This window comes from Schistocerca americana, chromosome 5 (genome assembly GCF_021461395.2).
Source record: "Schistocerca americana isolate TAMUIC-IGC-003095 chromosome 5, iqSchAmer2.1, whole genome shotgun sequence".
Lineage (NCBI taxonomy): Eukaryota > Metazoa > Arthropoda > Insecta > Orthoptera > Acrididae > Schistocerca > Schistocerca americana.
Window position 1 is genome coordinate 672,409,664 of NC_060123.1, and position 20,319 is coordinate 672,429,982.

The 20,319-nt window shown below is 47.1% G+C and overlaps 1 protein-coding gene across 1 annotated transcript in view; it reads right to left on the bottom strand.

Annotated features, from left to right (window-relative positions):
• The window catches only part of LOC124616731, a 111,736-nt gene extending 91,948 nt beyond the window's left edge, over positions 1–19,788 (bottom strand). The window contains exon 1 of the mRNA XM_047145093.1: positions 19,708–19,788. Within this exon, the coding sequence (XP_047001049.1) occupies positions 19,708–19,737 (30 nt within the window). The 5' untranslated portion in view covers positions 19,738–19,788. The remainder of the gene's footprint in view (positions 1–19,707) is intronic.
• Positions 19,789–20,319: the final 531 nt, after the last annotated feature.

Genomic DNA, 20,319 nt, shown 5'->3' on the forward strand with positions numbered 1-20,319 from the left:
GCTCAGTATGGGGTGTGACCACCTTTGGCAGCAGTACAGATCTGACAACGATGGGGCATGCAGTGAATGATGTCGCCAACCTCACATTGAGGCAATGACGCCCATTCTTCGTGCAGAGCTGCTCACAAGCCTTGGAGAGAGGTTGGTGGATGCTGACGTCTCCCTAGTGCATCCCTGACATGCTCTATAGGATTAAAATCGGGAGAGCGATCAGGCCGAGCCATGCACGCAATATCTTCCAAGAAAACATCGACCACTCGTGAGGTCGAGCGTTATCGTCCATCAGTACGAAGTCTGGGCCCACAGCACCTCGCAACAACCGCCATAAGGTCCCAAGATCTCGTCACGATACCTGACAGCAGTTAAACCTCACCGATTCACCCGTACAATTTCATGAAGTGGTGTTCGAGTAGCCAACATAATCCCTTACCACACCATTACGGATCCTTCTAGATATCGGTCTCTTTCCGCAATGTTTGGATCCGGAAATCGTGTTCCGCGTTCCCTCCAGATGCGAATTCGTCTCCAGACCAAATCAGGACTCTTCTGCTAAACGAACATTGGCCCACAGACCGACTGTCCAGGTGACTTGTTGACGACTCCACTCTAGACGTTCGCTTCTGTGAAGACGCGTAAGAGGTACACACACAGCAGGTCTCCAACAATAAAGGCCGTTCTGCTGAAGCCTTATGTGTACCTTTTGATACATCACTTCCAGTGGGTTCCGGGAGGTCAGATGCCACGTAAGTTTAAAAGAAAGTAAACTATTCTCTGATGAGCCAAAAAAACCGACCAACGCTCACGGCGAGAATGAATGCCACCTGCGTTGCCGGCACGTAACGCCGTAACATACACGTAGCAGGGACTTAAGTCATCACTACATATTTTCCTTCACTGTTTACAACACTCTTGCAACGCTGGGGTAACTTTTCGATTCCGCGAATGTAGGAATCAGGTGGTTTTGAGGCGAAGACCTCGTCGAGCCATGGTCGGAGCGCATTGTCATCCGCAAAGGAAGCTCCTTGAAGACTGTTCGATAGACATCGAGAAAGGTGACAACCTGAGGACGCAGGATCAGGCGAATACGGTGGATGTGCAATGCCCTCCCAACCCAACTCCTGTGTAGTCTAACAGAATGCAGGGGAGCGTTATCATGGAGTAGCATCACTTCAGGCAGTCTTCCTGGTCGTTGTTTTTGGATTACGTCTCCAAGTATTCAGTTGACAGTAAATGTCAGCAGTGGCGGTTACAACTCGGGGAAGCTGTTCCACCAGATGCATAAAATTAGCTTTTGTGGATGCTCGCAGGTGTTTGTACGGGAACTGATGCCTTGTTTGGGCTCAACCATTCCTTTCTTTTCTTTGCGTTAGCATAAAGACACCATTTCTCGTGACCAACAAAAATACACATAGGAATGGTCGGTGTTGTTCACGAGGCAATGATGACGAGCAAGCAGAGATGCACATATGACCACCCGCAAAAATTTTTTTTTGGTTTTTTTTGTGGTTTTAGGGCGCACAACTACAATGGTCATTAGCGCCCAGACTACGTTAGGAATGCACCGCGAGGCACAAGTTTAAAACAGCAACTTAAAGGGAAAACACGATAAAAGACAGATTGGCAGGCATAGGATTAAAAAAACAGCATAATCAAATGTCCTTAGGTTTGTCAAGTTGATAAAACGAAGAACGCGAGCAGCTGCTCCTGGGTCATCCGCTAAAATGGCATCCAGAGTACATGGCAGGCCAAGAACAAGACGCAGTGTAATAAAATCCGGACAGGACGTTAAAATGTGGCGGACCGTCAGCAATTGCCCACATGGGCAGAACGGCGCCGGCGCAGCCGTCAGCAGATGGCGATGGCTGAACCGGCAGTGTCCAATTCGTAACCGGGCCAAAACGACCTCCTCCCGCCGAGAAGGGCGTGAGGAGGACGTCCAAGCCGCGGGAAGAGGTTTCAAGGCCCGAAGCTTGTTGTCCGTAAGTGCAGCCCAATCGGCATGCCACAAATGACCCTGCTACAATCTGATGAAGGGACACAACAAGAAGCTGTCCGAGGATGGAGGACCGCAGACTTGGCCACGGCATCTGCAGCTTCGTTTCCAGGCATACCGACATGTCCAGGAACCCACATAAAGCTAACCGGAGAACCGTCGTCCACCAGCTGCTTGAGAGAGCGTTGGATCCGGTGCACGAAGGGGTGAACCGGATACGGATCACTGAGGCTCTGGATGGCGCTCAGGGAATCGGAGCAGATGACATAACCAGAATGTCGGTGGTGGCAAATGTAAAGAACAGCCTGGTAGAGGGCAAAGAGCTCAGCTGTGAAGACCGAACAATGGCCATGGAGCAGGTATTTGAAACTTTGTGCCCCGGGAGGGGGGGGGGGGGTAGTGCATGCGGTATCCATACACCCGATTTCTGAATCTTCCCCATTGCATGCAAATGTCACACGATGATGTGGAATCATCACACTTCATCACATTTACCAGTTGTCGAATACACTGACTTGGATCATCGTGGATTAACGCGTTTAAGCGATCTTCATCAAACCTCGAAGGTCTTTCAGAACGTGAGAGTCACTTATGCCAAAACAATACTCCACAAATCGTGAACAGCATTTTCCTGCCGAGCTTTGTCCAATGTCGTCATCCCACTTCACGGAGGAAATATTTCTGGCTGCCTCGGCTGCTGTCATCCCTCTACTGAATTCAAACGGAAGAATATGTCAGAAATATTCCGGTTTCTCCGCTTGGCACCCCATTTTCTATCGTCCGCTCTCTATTCTCACTGTTTCCACATGACAAAATGACAATATGTTGACTCAAACAGCAACAGTGGACTACATATAAAAATTGATAATCGATAAGTACACCGACAGCAAACGAAATATCAACATCCGCAACAAAAACACTACAAACTCATCCACTAACCTAGTATCTAACCGAAGCGGAGACGAAACGGGACTCATTCGAGTTAGCTCTGTCGCTGAGGTTGTCGAGCTCGTTGCGGAGGCACCCAAGCTCGGAGTTCGGATTATCGCCTGCCGGCAAGTGTGTTTATCCGTCGTCTGCTGCAGTCGACCGCCCTTCTGCGATCAACTCCGCCATGTTAGTGGATAGCGAGATGGACATTACTATGCTATCCGACCGACTTCTAGTGTTAAAAGCCCGCAAAGGAAACAAAATCTCCTCCAGTTGTCTTCAAATTCGGCAGAGACCACGACGAACGATACCAAATTGCCAGGCAGCGAGAGCTTTTCTCTTAGGCCAATGGGGAATGACGTCTATAAGGTTTCACTGAGACTGGCTCCAAACTCTAGGACTCCAGCTGCAGCTTTTGGAGAGTGATAGTTGCCATACTACACTTTTACGCCCAAGTAGGTGAAACTATTGAAGATCGTTTTTCGTGATTTGGTGAACAAATTCAACTTGGGACCACATACAACACCTTGACGACCTCGGATTCGCATGTGGCTTGCACCCTGTCACTGTCCTCCCACCACTGAAGACGCACAAAGAGAAGCCACTGGAACTTATTGTGGAGAGTGCCTTGCCCCATCCCCATGGCATCTGGTGCGTGACACACATCACAGCGATTCCCGTGGCGAAGGTGAACTTTTGCAACAGGATCTACAACTGTCATGTCGTTGGCCACGTTGTACTGCACTGTTCGATGCCACTGCGATGCCTAAAATGCACTGCCGAAGACGCCAGCTGTGACTGCTCTCGCAAAATGGAAAAGTCACCAACACACTGTGCACGCTGCGGCCAACAACACATCGCCAACCGTCGTGACCGCTCCCACTTCAAGCATATCACCATATGGAGATGAGATTTGAATTCTAAGGCCGCAAAATCGTTGATCCCTCAGCCAGGAGTGAGGTTTCTTCTCGCTTTCTTCGCCTGGGCAGTGGAAAACAGCACCACCCTGTAAGACAACCCCAGCCACCGATGGGAAAGGGAAGCAACCTTACCACTGCAAGCGGTTCCAGGCAAAAATCTGAGATGACTCACCCTCGGCCAAGAACTCTTTTGAGGGTAGTGGTCAACAGACAATGCACCCATCAGTACTGTTCTATCTATCTCAGGAATAAGAACGCCAAGACAACGTCACTGCAGTATCTCCACAAGATGAATTACCTCACGTCATATCCATGTTCAAGACGCTTATCACTTTCATGGAACAACTGCTAGAGAGCAACTGCTATCAATGAGGCCATCTGGGTAACTGTCACATCACCGTCGGAAACCCACCGTGACCCGTAATCTGGGAGACCTAACTATCTGTGTATGGAACACCAATAGCCTCCGTACACGGGGTGGGGGTTTCAGCAGTTCTTGTGTGAAAAGGCCGCCGACGCGTGTCTGGCGAGCGAGACCCATCTGAAGACCAGAATGTGGATTCAGTCAATTACTTCTGTTACTGGATGGGTAGGTGCACAACCAGCGGCGGAAATGCAGGCAACTTGCACAAGTCTCTCACCTACCGCCATATACAACTTCCTCTGCTCCAATCTATGGAGGTCACAGCTTACCATCAGTGACACATCTCTCCAGAGTATCACTTTCGTAGGGGTGTATAATTCACCAAAAGGCCTACTGGACCCAGCTGACGTGAAAGCCCTCCTCTCGCCTTCCCCCTACACCCCCACCAGCAAAGTCTTCGTTGGGGGAGACATTAACGCTAAGCATGGTGCATATCACTAATGCCAATGACAGGCGATTGGTCCACACGTCCCACCAGCCCACAATATATCGACTAGCCACCAGTGAGCGATTCTTGATGTCCCCCTTGAAAGTGGACTACCCTATATTATATCAGTGAGCACATGCACCACCATCATCTTAGACCACGAGCCCAACATTTTCGATCTCGACATCGATGGAAGATCACCACCACACCAGTCTGGACACCCTTCATATAAACTGGGAGCATTATTGGGCGCAATTAGATGGGGTACTGGCTTCAGCCTCTGCACCTGAAGGGGTTGGCAGCCACACGTATGTCATCACAAAGAACAGGCACTAGACGCTGTCATAGCTGCAACACCGACAGGAAATTACCCTAGTTAGCACACTGGAAGCGGGTTCGAGAGTAAGGGGGGCTCAAAGCCTCGTCCTGCCATCCAAACTCTGGATTTCCGTGATTTCTCTAAATCGCTATAGGTATTTGCTGGATGGGTTCCTTTGAAAAGAGCACATCTGATTTCCTTCCCCATTCTTTGGTAATCCTAACCTAATGACTGTGCTTTGAAAAGGACGTTAAGCTGATCTTCCTTCCTTTACAAAGACAGGCACCGACAGATCGTTGTCAGCGATTGCACTTGTACATAATGGCATCAATACTGAGAAAAATAGAGGATTCCGGGAGTGGCAGCAAATACGACACCAGGCAATCAAGCGCCTGCTTAAGCTGATGCGGCGTGAGGTTAAAGTCGCCATCGACCAACCACTATCTGGACTATATGAAATGTATTCGTAGTTACCAATGCGAGCTGTCTTCAACTTTATAACGAAATGACGACCATGAAAATTTGTGTCTGACCGGGATTCGAATATGGATTTCCTGCTTTACGTGAGCTGTCGTTTTAATCGCTTTGGCGATACGTGTACGAGTCAAGGTCAGACCCTGACTTCCATATGTTGTCATTCCTCCGCCACCACCTGCACTCGTACAAACAATATGTAATTCCCATACAGCAGAGGATATTTTAATTGAAAGTCGCTGCCTGTTATCAGCGGATAAATACGATATTGCAATGCATGTGCTGTTAATAAGAACGATTCCGTGTTCCTTCGGACATGCATGACTAGTATCGACAGATAAATACGATATTGTAACATAAGGTGCGTACGAGTGCAGGTTGCCATACAGGCACGACGAAGTTTGTGTTTTACATTGGGTCGTGCACGGATAGCCAAAACGGTGAAGGCGATCGCTCGCATAAAGCGGGAAATCCAGGTTCGGATCCCAGTCCAGCACAAATTTTCATTGTCGTCGTTTCCTTATACAGCTGATGGCTGTTTGTATCCACAACTGCGAATACATTTCATATATTTCATAATGACTGTAGTTGCCACAGTGCATCATTCTTTTTAACAACACAGGCACTGCAACGTCGTAATTACCAGGACTGGTCGAACCACCTGGCGATGATGTGTGTCAGAGATGAGTCGGCATAGGGGGAAAGAGGAGAGGACACGAAAACCTTCCTGTGTAGAGGACACACCACCACTGTGAATCAACCAAGAAGTTTTCTGTGAGCTGGCAGCCAAATCCACCATCCCTGGAGATATCTTTGAGACCAATTTCACTTCGATAGGAGATTCTGTAAGGCCCAGACCACATCACTCTCGTAGATTAACGACTTCTGGTTGTTTTTAGCAGCCAATGCAGACGAGGCACAGCAGCCGGAAGAAGTCGATGCAGAAGAGGTGGTTTAACAACTCCACTGCCTCAATACTCGGAATGCAGGAGACTCCTATCTACTCACCAATCAGCCGGCCGGTGTGGCCGAGCGGTTCTAGGCGCTACAGTCTGGAGCCGCGCGACCGTTGCGGACGCAGGTTCGAATCCTGCCTCCGGCATGGATGTGTGTGATGTCCTTAGGTTAGTTAGGTTTAAGTAGTTCTAATTTCTAGGGAACTGATGACCTCAGAAGTTAAGTCCCATAGTGCTCAGAGCCATTTGAACCATTTTTACTCACCAATCAACTTTTGCAATAGATGCCTGCCGCCGCCACAGACCATATAGTGGCGATTTTCAACAATATCCTGCGTCCATGGAGGTACGCACTGGATTTGAAGAAAGCCAAAAGCATGGCCATCCCATAAGGCAGGGTAGAAACCACAACTCCCAAATACTTACTGGCCCATCAAGTTGCTGCTAGCCATCAGCAATCTGTTTGAATCGATATACGTGTGTCATCTGCTCCAACACGTCGTAATCAGTGAATTACTACTAGACAAACCATCGGGATTTCGTCAGGGACGCCCAAAGAACCAACAGCTGTAGTGCCTAGTGGAGGAAGCGTCGGACACCCTCGGAAGGAGGGAGAACATCAGGACAGTACTACTCAATGTGTGTACATCTACATCTACGACTACATGGTTACTCTGCAATTCATACTTGCCTACCATTCCACTCTCAAATGGCGCGTGGGAAAAAGGAACACCTAAATATTTCCGTTCGAGCTCTGATTTCTCTTATTTTATTATGATGATGATTTCTCCCTACGCAGGTGGGTGTCAACAAAATATTTACGCATTCGGAAGAGAAAGATGGTGATAGAAATTTCGTAAATAGATCTCGCCACAAAGAAAACCGCCTTTGTTTCAGTGACTGCCACTCCAACTCGCGTATTATATCAGTGACACTCTCACCCCTATAGCGCGATAACACAAACGACCTGCCCTTCTTTGTACTTTTTCGATGTCCTCCGTCAATCCTACCTGGTAAGGATCCCACACCGCGCAGCAATATTCCAGCAGAGGACGGACAAGTGTAATGTAGGCAGTCTCTTTAGTGAATTTGTCGCATCCTCTAAGTGTTCTGCCAACGAAGCGCAGTCTTTGTTTCGCCTTCCCCACAATATTATCTATGTGGTCTTTCCAATTTAGGTTGCTCGTAATTATAATTCCTAGTTATTTAGTCGAATTGACAGCCCTTGGAATTCGAGAGCCTTCGATTTTGTGTGGCATGAGGGGCTCCTCTACAATCTCCTCAACTTGGGGGTGCCCCTGTCACATGTTCATCTCATCAAATCTTACCTAGAACGACTCGCCTTCCATGTCCATGCCGAAGGCACATAGACAGAGTGCAACATTCTCAGTGGTATCTAGAAGCCTCTGTGTTTGGTCCACTCTTACACATTCTGTAGACAGCAGACATACCAAGGATTTCCTCTTTCCCCCAAGTCCAGATGGCCCTCTACACAAATGGCATGGTGATCTACACTAAGAGAATGAACGGCGTTCAGTTTCAACGTCGCCTCCAATGGGCCTTCGATGTTCTGACACAGGGGGACATGCAGTGGCGACTAAAATTCAGACTGGCAAAGACGCAGACATCATAATTGCCAGAAGACTCGTTCCTGCAGACCGCACATCAGTAAACGTCCAGGGAATGGCAGTATCTTTCTTGGAACACGTTGCTAAATACCTGGGCGTCACCACCGACCGTTACTTCATGACGTAGTGTGGTAACCTAGATGGTCTCCTTGATTGCAGCTGGGATTTGTTGTGGGATGCTCTTTAGCAGTTGTTCCACAAAACTGAGAAGCGACTTGAACATGGCTGTGACGCTTGATAATTCGTATGCTGCAGTGACGCTCTCCTGGCGTTCTTCTTCCTGAGGTAAATGGAACAACGATGGCTGGAAAATCAGCTAGGCGTACTGCCTATGAATCACTATCCTTGACAGTGTCCTTTGTAGCATGAGTCATCTCAGATGCGTGATTGGGAGCGCTAGCTGCGGCGAGGTTGCTTCCCTTCCCCACTGGTGGCTGCAGTTTTTTTGCAAGTGGTGGTGAAGTTTTCCAACACCAGGGAGGAGACAGTCCGGAGAAAACTAGCTCCTGGACGATTGATCTATGCTTTTGAGGCTTTGGGATGTGTATCTCGTCTCCATGTGGCAGTACGCTTGAAGCAGAAACTGTCGCAATAGCCGATGCACGTCATTGGCCACAGTCTGCGTAGAGGGGCGGTGATTCTTCGATTTTGCGAGTGCAGTCACGGCTGGCTTTCCGCAGAGTATTTGACGCACTGCAGCGGAATGGAGAAGCGTCGCGCAATGTGGCTAACAAAATGACAGTTCCGGCATTGTGAGTCTCCCCTCCCCTCTTGTAAGTTCTCTGTCGTCACGGGGATGGCTGGGATGTGCTTCATGCACCATGTGCCACGGTGTAGGGACATGACACTCACCACAGTGAGCACCAGTGGCTTCTTACATCATCAGTAATGAGAGGCATGTAACAGAGTGCAGGCCGCACCAGAATCCAAGGACATAGAGGTGCTGTTGTACATGGTCCAACTTGAATTTTTGAAGCACACCATGAAAAAGATCTTCAATAGTTTCTCCCTTTTGGACGAAAATGTGTAGAATGGCAGCTGTAGCTCTCCAAAGGCTGCAGTCGCAGTCCTGAAGTCAACACAACGAATGACCTTGACAGGTAGGCTGCAGATACTCTTCTCCTTTCTCAACCCACAATCTTAACTCCCCCGCCTCCCTTGTTGGGGTAACCATGTGTGTGGCCCTAATCAGTCCCAACCTCCTGGACGCGTGCATCGTATGGGGCAGTGCTGCAGAGACGGGCGTAAAGTGGCTCCACGGACTTCAGAATGGGGCGATCCGTGTCGCCATGCATCTGTCTCTATATTTCCCCTCTGCCGACCTATGCAGGATCAGCCAGGTATCTACTATTTGCGAGAGGTCCTCACGGATTGTGTGGATCTTCTACTAAAAGAGACCATCAAATAGCCACATACACCCTCCTGGAACACCCGCGCTGTGCCCGACCCTACCTGGTGTGGAACTAAATTTTGGCAGCACTGGTAATGAAACACATACGGGAGGGCAATACAAAAGAGACCAACCAACACGTTAGGAAACATAACGACAAAGCCACTTCACTTTGGAGGGACACAGAAAAACCCGTCATTACTAAAGCTTGTTATGGAAACACATTTTAACGACGACACAGGCGGCAAATGGGGAAATCCACTGACATAAGAGATTTTGACAAAGAGAGACTACTGTGGCCCGGCGACTGCGAACGAACATCTCTCAAACGGGCGAAGCCGGTCGGCTGCGCTAATTGGTTGAAAGACGCTGAAACAGCGTTAAAAGTGTTGTATGTGGGCTCTTCATCACAGGACGTGAAGGTTGGAGCCTTGCTTGTTCTGTAAAGCGGCATAAGCGGCGACCTGTGGCAGATTTTATGACAGAGTAAAACACTGGTGCAGACACAAGTGTTTGACAGGACTCCGTTCGGCGCACATCGCTGAGCATGGATATCTGCAGCAGAAGACCTCTACATGTTCCCATATTGACTCAACGACATCGTCATTTACTATTGCAGCGGGCACAGCATCAACGAGACAGTGCCGTTAATCAATGGAAACATGTCCTCTGGTCGAATGAATCACGTTTCTTGTTACACAAGATCGGCGGTCGTGTCTGGATACACCGCCATCGAGGCGAACGCCTTCTTGAAACACGCACTTCGCTACTGAGACAGGCTGGTTTGGACACTATTGTGCTATAAGGGACATTCACCTGGGATTCTCTAGGACTTGTAGCACTAATCGAAGAAGTCATGACGGCTGTAGACTATGTGAACGTTGTTGACCACCAACTGCATCCCTTCATGCCCGATGTCCCCCCAATGACGGTGTCCTTGAGCAGGGTAACTGTCCGTGTCACAAGGCCAAGATTCCATATTTCTAGATTTCCGGAAAGCGTTTGACACGGTGCCCCATTATAGGTTGTTAACGGAAGTACGACCATGTGGAATAAGTTCACAGATATGTGAGCGGCTCGAAAACTTCGTAAGTAATAGAATCCAGTATGCTGTCCTCGACGGCGAATATTCATCGAAGACGTGGGTATCGTCAGGAATGCCCCATGTAGTGTAATAGGACCGCTCTTGTTGTCTATATACACAATTGATTTGGCGGACAGGATGAGCAGCAATGATGATGCCGTGGCGTACGGTACGGTGCCAAAGTTGAGTGAGTGTAGGAGGACACAAGACGACTTAGAGAAAATTTCCAGGTCGTGTGGTGAGTGGCAGCTAGCTTTAACTGTGGAAAAAAAGTTAAGTTAATGCGGATGAGTAGGTAGAACCTGTGATGTTCGGATACAGTATTACTAGTGTCCTGCCTGACGCTGTCAAACCTTTTAATAGTCTGGGCGTAACGCTGCAGAGTGGTGTAAAATGGAACGAGCATGTGACAACTGTGATAAGGATGGCGAATGGTCATCTTCGGTTTATTGGGAAGATTTTAGGAATGAATGGTTCATCTGTAAAGGAGGCCACATATAGGACGCTGGTGGGACCTACTCTTGAATACTGTTCGAGTGTTGTGGATCTGTACCAGGTCGGATTGAAGAAAGACAACGAAACAGTCCAGAGGCGAACTGCTAGCTTTGTTACCGGTAGGTTCGGACAACACGTAAGTGTTACGGAGATGCTTCGGGAACTCAAATGGGAGTCCCTGATGGGAAGACGGTGTTCTTTTCGAAACATGCTATTGAGAAAATATAGGAAACCGTCATTTGAAGTTGGCTGCCGTACGATTCTACTGTAGCCAACATACACTGTAAATAAGGACAACGACGATAAGACTCGAGAAATTAGAGCTCATACGGCGACATATAAGTAGCTATTTTTCCCTCGCTCTATTTGAGAGTGGAACGGGAAAGGAAATCACTAGTAGTGGTAGAAGGTGTGCTCTGCCACGGACCATACGCTAGCCCGCGGAGTATCTATGTAGATGTAGCTGAAGATGTAGATGTACAAACATTTACTCAGCAATTAAGCTGAATTAGAGATCCTGGTTCATTTCGAATATAATCATTTTGGGACTAGACTACGTCATTATGAAACACTGAAACAAGTAAAATACCGACGTTTCGATCGAATTTGCAGCGGCTCCCTTCTGGAAACTAGCTGCTGGATTCTGGTGATGGTCTTCCCCTACGTACTGTCTTATTTCGGTTGCCAGATGGCCACCGATGTCACATTTTGGGATGCCACCGGACAATTCGAAGTAAAACTTGCTATGGAGAAGTGGCTGTACAGCTGGTTATTGTCTCTGTTATTGTGTCAGGTGATTGATAGAAAATAACGCATCGGTAGGTTGTATCCGGGGATAGTGATTTCCTCCAGCGATGCCTCATGACTGTTCCCTGGTGGCTGCTTGTTTATACAGTCGAACCCGGGCTGGCGAGAGCATACGGTCCGATGAACTGTCATCTCTAGCAGTCGGGCCGTCGGTAACTTGCAGACACCCTGCCTGTTCACTGTGTTACTCCTTTCTTTTTATTTTACGCTTCGGTATCCACGGCTACCGAGCAAGCACACGAGGATCTTGAAAATACTGGGATGGTGCATCAGGTCGGAGAGTTTTTCCATGTGGTTAGCAAATACAACACACACACACATTGCAGAGACCTTGGTCATCATAATGTACTCTCCTTCACAATTTACAGCGGTCTGGAAAACTGAGGCAACTTTTCGATTCTACATCTACATCTACATTTATACTCCGTAAGCCACCCAACGATGTGTGGCGGAGGGCATTTTACGTGCCACTGTCATTACATCCCTTTCCTGTTCAGTCGCGTATGGTTCGCGGGAAGAACGACTGCCGGAAAGCCTCCGTGCGCGCTCGAATCTCTCTAATTGTACATTCGTGATCTCCTCGGGAGGTATAAGTAGGGGGAAGCAATATATTCGATACCTCATCCAGAAACGCACCCTCTCGAAACCTGGACAGCAAGCTACACCGCGATGCAGAGCGCCTCTCTTGCAGAGTCTGCTACTTGAGTTTGCTAAACGTCTCCGTAACGCTATCACGCTTACCAAATAATCCTGTGACGAAACGCGCCGCTCATCTTTGGATCTTCTCTATCTCCTCCGTCAACCCGACCTGGTACGGATCCCACACTGATGAGCAATACTCAAGTATAGGTCGAACGAGTGTTTTGTAAGCCACCTCCTTTGTTGATGGACTACATTTTCTAAGGACTCTCCCAATGAATCTCAACCTGGCACCCGCCTTAGCGACAATTAATTTTATATGATCATTCCACTTCAAATCGTACCGCACGCATACTCCCAGATATTTTACAGAAGAAACTGCTACCAGTGTTTGTTCCGCTATCATATAATCATACAATAAAGGATCCTTCTTTCTATGTATTTGCACTACATTACATTTGTCTATGTTAAGGGTCAGTTACCACTCCCTGCACCAAGTGCCTATCCGCTGCAGATCTTCCTGCATTTCGCTGCAATTTTCTAATGCTGCAACTTCTCTGTATACTACAGCATCATCCGCGAAAAGCCGCATGGAACTTCCGAGACTATCTACTAGGTCATTTATATATATTGTGAAAGCAATGGTCCCATAACACTCCCCTGTGGCACGCCAGAGGTTACTTTAACGTCTGTAGACGTCTCTCCATTGAGAACAACATGCTGTGTTCTGTTTGCTAAAAACTCTTCAATCCAGCCACACAGCTGGTCTGATATTCCGTAGCCTCTTACTTTGTTTATCAGGCGACAGTGCGGAACTGCATCGAACGCCTTCCAGAAGTCAAGGAAAATGGCATCTACCTGGGAGCCTGTATCTAATATTTTCTTGGTCTCATGAACAAATAAAGCGAGTTGGGTCTCACACGTTCGCTGTTTCCGGAATCCATGTTGATTGCTACAGAGTAGATTCTGGGTTTCCAAAAACGACATGATACGCGAGCAAAAAACATGTTCTAAAATTCTACAACAGATCGACGTCAGAGATATAGGTCTATAGTTTTCCCCATATGCTCGACGACCTTTGTTGAAGACTGGGATTACCTGTGCTCTTTTCCAATCATTTGGAACCTTCCGTTCCTCTAGAGACTTGCGGTACACGGCTGTTAGAAAGGGGGCAAGTTCTTTCGCGTACTCTGTGTAGAATCGAATTGGTATCCCGTCAGGTCCAGTGGACTTTCCTCTGTTGAGTGATTCCAGTTGCTTTTCTATTCCTTGGACACTTATTTCGATGTCAGCCATTTTTTCGTTTGTGCGAGGATTTAGAGAAGGAACTGAGAAATCACGTGGTTTTCCGGGCAAGAACTCGTCGAGCGATCTCCGGAGCGTATTTTCATCCGCGAAGGAAGTTCCTTGAAGACTGTTCGATAGATAGCGGAAAAGGTGAAATCTGAGGGCGCAAGACCAAGGGAATAAGGTGGTAGCGGAATGACTTCCCAGCCCTGTACAGTGTTTTTTTCTCAGTCTGGCAGAATGCAGGCGGCAGTCTCTATGGTCGTTGTTGTTTGCGTCTGCAAGACGTCTCACAAGGGGAGGCCGCCAATTGTGAAATTTCAGATTCGATCCATACTGCGCATAATAAAAGCTCATGGCCAGAGGTGTAACGTGGCAAAGCACCAAGATGCACTTCTCAGCCGTTGTCGAGAAAATCGATAGTTAAAAGAAACCGTTGCGGTGAAATACTCTCTACGATTAATAATTCTGTACAGCGTCGTGGCGCAGCGGTAAGCGCTCGGGTTCGTAATGCGAAGGTCGCCGGATCGAATCTCGCGCCATGCAACTTTTTTTTATTATTATTTTTTTGTAATATATATATATCAGTTGCAAGTTGTTGAAAGTCGTTTGTCGTGGAAAAATAATACTTGAAATAAAACACAATATCACAAATAATATTCAAGTGGATACAATTTATTGAAAAGTTCGGTACACACTCGCACATAATTAACAATTAGTGACCAGAAGTACCTGGAGTGTCGCACGAACCAGAGTGATAGTTATCACAGAAACATGGAAAGCAGAAAACAGCACGACATCGAGCACATCTGATAAACGATGCGTTTTTACAAGAACAACTGTTTTTTTTAAATTATCTGTTGGGAAACACACCTGACTGACATTCCGAAAAATTGTTCTATCGTTCGTCAGGTTTGATGCATACCACGCGTATCGTATAATATCGGCAAAAATCGGAGAAGACAATTGGTGGTGGACGATGGATTGGATTTTTATGCAATCGTCTCTGGAGCTGATGTCACGGTTTCGCTCGATTAAAAATTCTATTCTAATTCGAACGTTTGACTTACACTATACGTATTCGTTTCGGAATATCGTTTCTACGTTTTCCGTTAACTATACGTGGTAAACATTATGAAGACGATTAATAACATCTGTGAAATACAACCTTTGTTTGCGGAAAACATAATGTTGTTCGAAGTCGCCAGTTTTTCCACGACAAACGACTTTCAACAACTTATTATATGCATAATTGTTGCAACTGCTTGCCGGGAATTTTACATATATATATATTTGAATTACAAAACAAATACTAAAAAAAAAGTTGCATGGCGCGAGATTCGATCCGGCGACCATCGGATTACGAACTCGAGCGCTTACCACTGCGCCACGACGCTGTAGAAAATAATTAATCGCAGAGAGTATTTCACCGCAACGGTTTCTTTCAACTGTATTTTCTCGACAACGGCTGACAAGTGCATCTTGGTGCTTTGCCACATTAGACCTCTGGCCATGAGCTCTTATTATGCGCAGTATGGATCGAATCTGAATTTCACAATTGGCGGCCTCCCCTTGTCAGTCTAGCAGAACGCAGGCGGCAGTCTCTATGGTCGTTGCTGTTGTTGACAGTTGTTGACAGTAAATGTCGTCAGCGACGGTTACACCTCGAGGAAGCAACTCGAAGCCCCCCACACCGTCGTTGTTCCACCAGATGCGAAACATTATCTTTTGTGGATGCGCGCGGGTCTCTGCACGGGTAGTCGCTGCTTTGTCTGGGCTCAACCATTGCTTTCTTTTCCTTACGTTAGCATAAAGGCGCCATCTCTTGTCGCCAGTAACGATACGGGGTAGGAATGATCGGTGTTGTTCACGAGCCAGTTGGCGACGAGGAAGCAACGATGCACCCATGACCACCCGCGGATTTTTGTAATTATGACTTAGAGCATGCGTTACACATACGCTACATTTTTTTAACCTTCCCCATTGCATCCAAATGTAGCACGATGGTGGAGTGATCACGCTTCCATCCGATTCACCAGTTCTCGAGTACACCGACGTGGAACGCTGCGGATTAATGCGTTTAAACGATCTTCATCAAACCCCGGAGGTCTCCTGAACATGGGGAATCACTAATTTCAAAACGACCCTGCTTAAAACGAGAAAACTATTTTCATTGCATGCTCTGTCCAACGGCATCATCCCCCTTCACGGCGCATATGTTTCTGGCTGCCTCCGCTGCTCTCGCCCCTCTACTGAATTCAAACAGGAGAATAATTCGGAAATGTTCCGATTTCTCCACTTGCCACTCCATTTGGTAGCGGCCACAGCTCCACTATCTACATCTACATATACATACATACTCCGCAATCCACCATACGGTGCGTGGCGGAGGGTACCTCGTACCACAACTAGCATCTTCTCTCCCTGTTCCACTCCCAAACAGAACGAGGGAAAAATGACTGCCTATATGCCTCTGTACGAGCCCTAATCTCTCTTATCTTTGTGGTCTTTCCGCGAAATGTAAGTTGGCGGCAGTAAAATTGTACTGCAGTCAGCCTCAAATGCTGCTTCTCTAAATTTCCTCAGTAGCGATTCACGAAAAGAACACCTTTCCTCCAGAGACTCCCACCCGAGTTTCTGAAGCATTTCCGTAACACTCGTGTGATGTTCAAACCTACCAGTAACAAATCTAGCAGCCCTCCTCTGAATTACTTCTATGTCCTCCCTCAATCCGACCTGGTACGGATCTCAAACGCTCGAGCAGTACTCAAGAATAGGTCGTATTAGTATTTTATAAGCGGTCTCCTTTACAGATGAACCACATCTTCCCAAAATTCTACCAATGAACCGAAGACGACTATCCGCCTTCCCCACAACTGACATTACATGCTTGTCCCACTTCGTATCGCTCTGCAATGTCACGTCCAAATATTTAATCGACGTGACTGTGTCAAGCGCTACACTACTAATGGAGTATTCAAACATTACAGCATTCTTTTTCCTATTCATCTGGATTAATTTACATTTATCTATTTTAGAGTTAGCTGCCATTCTTTACACCAATCACAAATCCTGTCCAAGTCATCTTGTATCCTCCTACAGTCACTCAACGACGACACCTTCCCGTACACCACAGCAAACAGCCGCACATTGCTGTTTATCCTATCCAAAAGATCATTTAGGTAGATAGAAAACAACAACGGATCTACCACACTTCCCTGGGCACTCCAGATGATACTCTCACCTCCGATGAACACTCACCATAGAGGACAACTATCTCCAAATAACAATATGTAAACTCAGACAGTAACAGTGAACTGCCGGCCGCTGTGGCCGAGCCGTTCTAGGCGCTTCAGTATGGAACCGCGCGACCGCTGCGGTTGCAGGTTCGAATCCTGCCTCGGGCATGGATGTGTATGGTGTCCTTAGGTTAGTTAGGTTTAAGTAGTTGTAAGTTCTAGGCGATTGATGACCTCAGATGTTAAGTCCCGTAGTGCTCAGAGCCATTTGAACAGTGAACTACAAATACAAAATGACAATCGATAAACAAACCCACAGCAGCGGGAATACCAACATGCAAAACAGAAACGCTAGGATCCTAAGCGCCAGCCTAATATTTTCACACTTGAGCAATATTATAGGATGGAGCCCACTAGCAATTTGTAAGCTGTCTCTTTGATATAACTGCATTTTCCTACTCACATACAAATGGACAGAAGTCAGCCACCTGCTGTACCTACGACTGAACCTATTCGTCGTTCACCGAGCGAGGTGGCGCAGTGGTAGCACACTGGACTCGCATTCGGGAGGACGACGGTTCAATCCCGCGTCCGGCCATCCTGATTTAGGTTTTCCGTGATTTCCCTAAATCGCTCCAGGCAAATGCTGGGATGGTTCCTTTGCAAGGGCACGGCCGACTTCCTTCCCCGATGACCTCACTGTTTGGTCTCTTCCCCCAAACAGTCCAATCCAATCCTACTCTTCGTTCCATTTCATATCGCAGCAAATTGTTACACTCGGGTATTTGTATGAGCTGACCGATTCTAGCTGTGACTCGTTGGTACTGTAGTCTAGGACACTACGTTGCAAATTTACGTTTCTGAATATTTAAACAAGATGGCAGTCTCTGCTCCAATCTGAAATCGTTTCAAGGCCCGACTGAATATTTCTGTGCCTTTTTTCAGACTGTTTGAATACAGATAACTGCCATCACCTGCGAAAAGTCTGATATTACTATCGTCTGCAATGTCATTAGCATACAATGTGAACTGCAACGTTCTCAGCATAATTCCCTGGGCCACACTTGAAGTTACTTTTACATGTGTCGATGACTCTACACCCAAGAGAACATGCTGAGTACGCCGGCCAGGGTGGCCGAGCGGTTCTAGGCGCTACAGTCTGGAACCGCGCGACCGCTACGGTCGCAGGTTCGAATCCTGCCTCGGGCATGGATGTGTGTGATGTCCTTAGATTAGTTAGGTTTACGTAGTTCTAAGTTCTAGGAGACTGATGACCACAGAAGTCCCATAGTGCTCAGAGCCATTTGAACCAAGCCATGCTCAGTACTCCCTACCAAGAAGTCCGTTCTCAAATTTCTCTTGATACCCACTACCCCAGTGTCTTGAAAGGAGGATATAAGATGAACATCAACAAAAGCAAAACGCGGATAATGGAATGTAGTCAAATTAAGTCGGGTTATGCTGAGGGAATTAGATTAGGAAATGAGACACTTAAAGTAGTAAAGGAATTTTGCTATTTAGGGAGTAAAATAACTGATGATGGTCGAAGTAGAGAGGATATAAAATGTAGACTGGCAATGGCAAGGAAAGCACTTCTCAAGAAGAGAAATTTGTTAACATCGAGTATAGATTTAAGTGTCAGGAAGTCGTTTCTGAAAGTATTTGTATGGAGTGTAGCCATGTATGGAAGTGAAACATGGACGTTAACTAGTTTGGACAAGAAGAGAATAAAAGCTTTCGAAATGTGGTGCTACAGAAGAATGCTGAAGATAAGGTGGGTAGATCACGTAACTAATGAGGAGGTATTGAATAGGATTGGGGAGAAGAGAAGTTTGTAGCACAACTTGACTGGAAGAAGGGATCGGTTGGTAGGACATGTTTTGAGGCATCAAGGGATCACAAATTTAGCATTGGAGGGCACCGTGGAGGGTAAAAATCGTAGAGGGAGACCAAGAGATGAATACACTAAGCAGATTCAGAAGGATGTAGGTTGCAGTAGGTACTGGGAGATGAAGAAGCTTGCACAGGATAGAGTAGCATGGAGAGCTGCATCAAACCAGTCTCAGGACTGAAGACCACAACAACAACAACAACCCTCTACGATCGTACTTTCGATAATACGGGTGGGCGTTATAGTGAATCAAACACTTTTCTAAAATCAAGAAATACTTCATGTACGTGACTGCCTTGATCCGTGGCTTTCATTGTGACGTGGAGAAAAACGCTAATAGGGTTTCTCATGACCGATGTTCGCGGGATCCGTGCTGGTAAATAACTTATACGAAAATTAGAGGACGAAATTCCATAGTGGTCACGACGCAGGACATACCTTGTAATCGTCTTGCCGTTCTTATTTCAGTTTATTGTGGCTTCCGTAAAACACTCTGCTAGGAAACGGTTCGTTGTACCTAGTCGCGATCGATCTACGTTACCATTGCTGCCCAATTAAAATTGTGATTAGACTCTAGTGTTATCGATGCACATTAACTGTGACCACTTCCATTGCGAAAATGCAGACATTTCCAGGATTGGTCCCTTCCCCGAATCAACCAATTATTTCCAGGACATAGTTCCCACCTAAACAGACTGTCTCAAGTAGAAGCTGTATTCCGCGCCAGTTCTCATTAAGGCAAACAGAGCGGCCCCAGCAACGGGCAAGTACTTTGCGCACACGAGGCTGAGGCGCCGCGCTTACCTGCAGAGGATGCCGCTGTAGCCGCCACATGGTTGTCTCTCTCTTACCAGTCTCTGACGGCACTGCGAGGACTAGCGAGCTGCCATGACACTCTGAGAGGCCGGCAACCCGCAGGGCGAGCGCCGCGCATGCGCGCCCGACGAAAAACCCACACTGGTAACGCCGCCACGTCCAGAGCGGTCGATAACGCCACGCCCTGCGCGCAGCGGATAAAAGGCCTAAATTGTGACTCGTTTTATACAGGATCTTGTCGTGACGGGAAGGACGCTCCACAGTATACAGTCTCTGTATGGGTACTGCTAAAGATACAGCTACTGCTGCATAGCAGGTGTAAAGCGAAGCATGGGAGAGGTGCTGAGTGAAAAACGCATTTGGCTGCTCTCGTATCTCGATTAAAAGATTTTTTATAATTTCCAAAAGTCTTAAATTGGAACGATTAATGTTTTGTCTTTTTGGTTACCACGTCCGAGATATGAGAACAATTATTTTGTCTGTGATCTTCCGTCACTGTTAGGCAGCTAGCTCTGTCAACATAAATTTCTGTAAGATTGTTACCGTTAACTGACGAGAATTTAGTACGTAGTTCTTTAATTATTTTTGGGCACTGCAGAC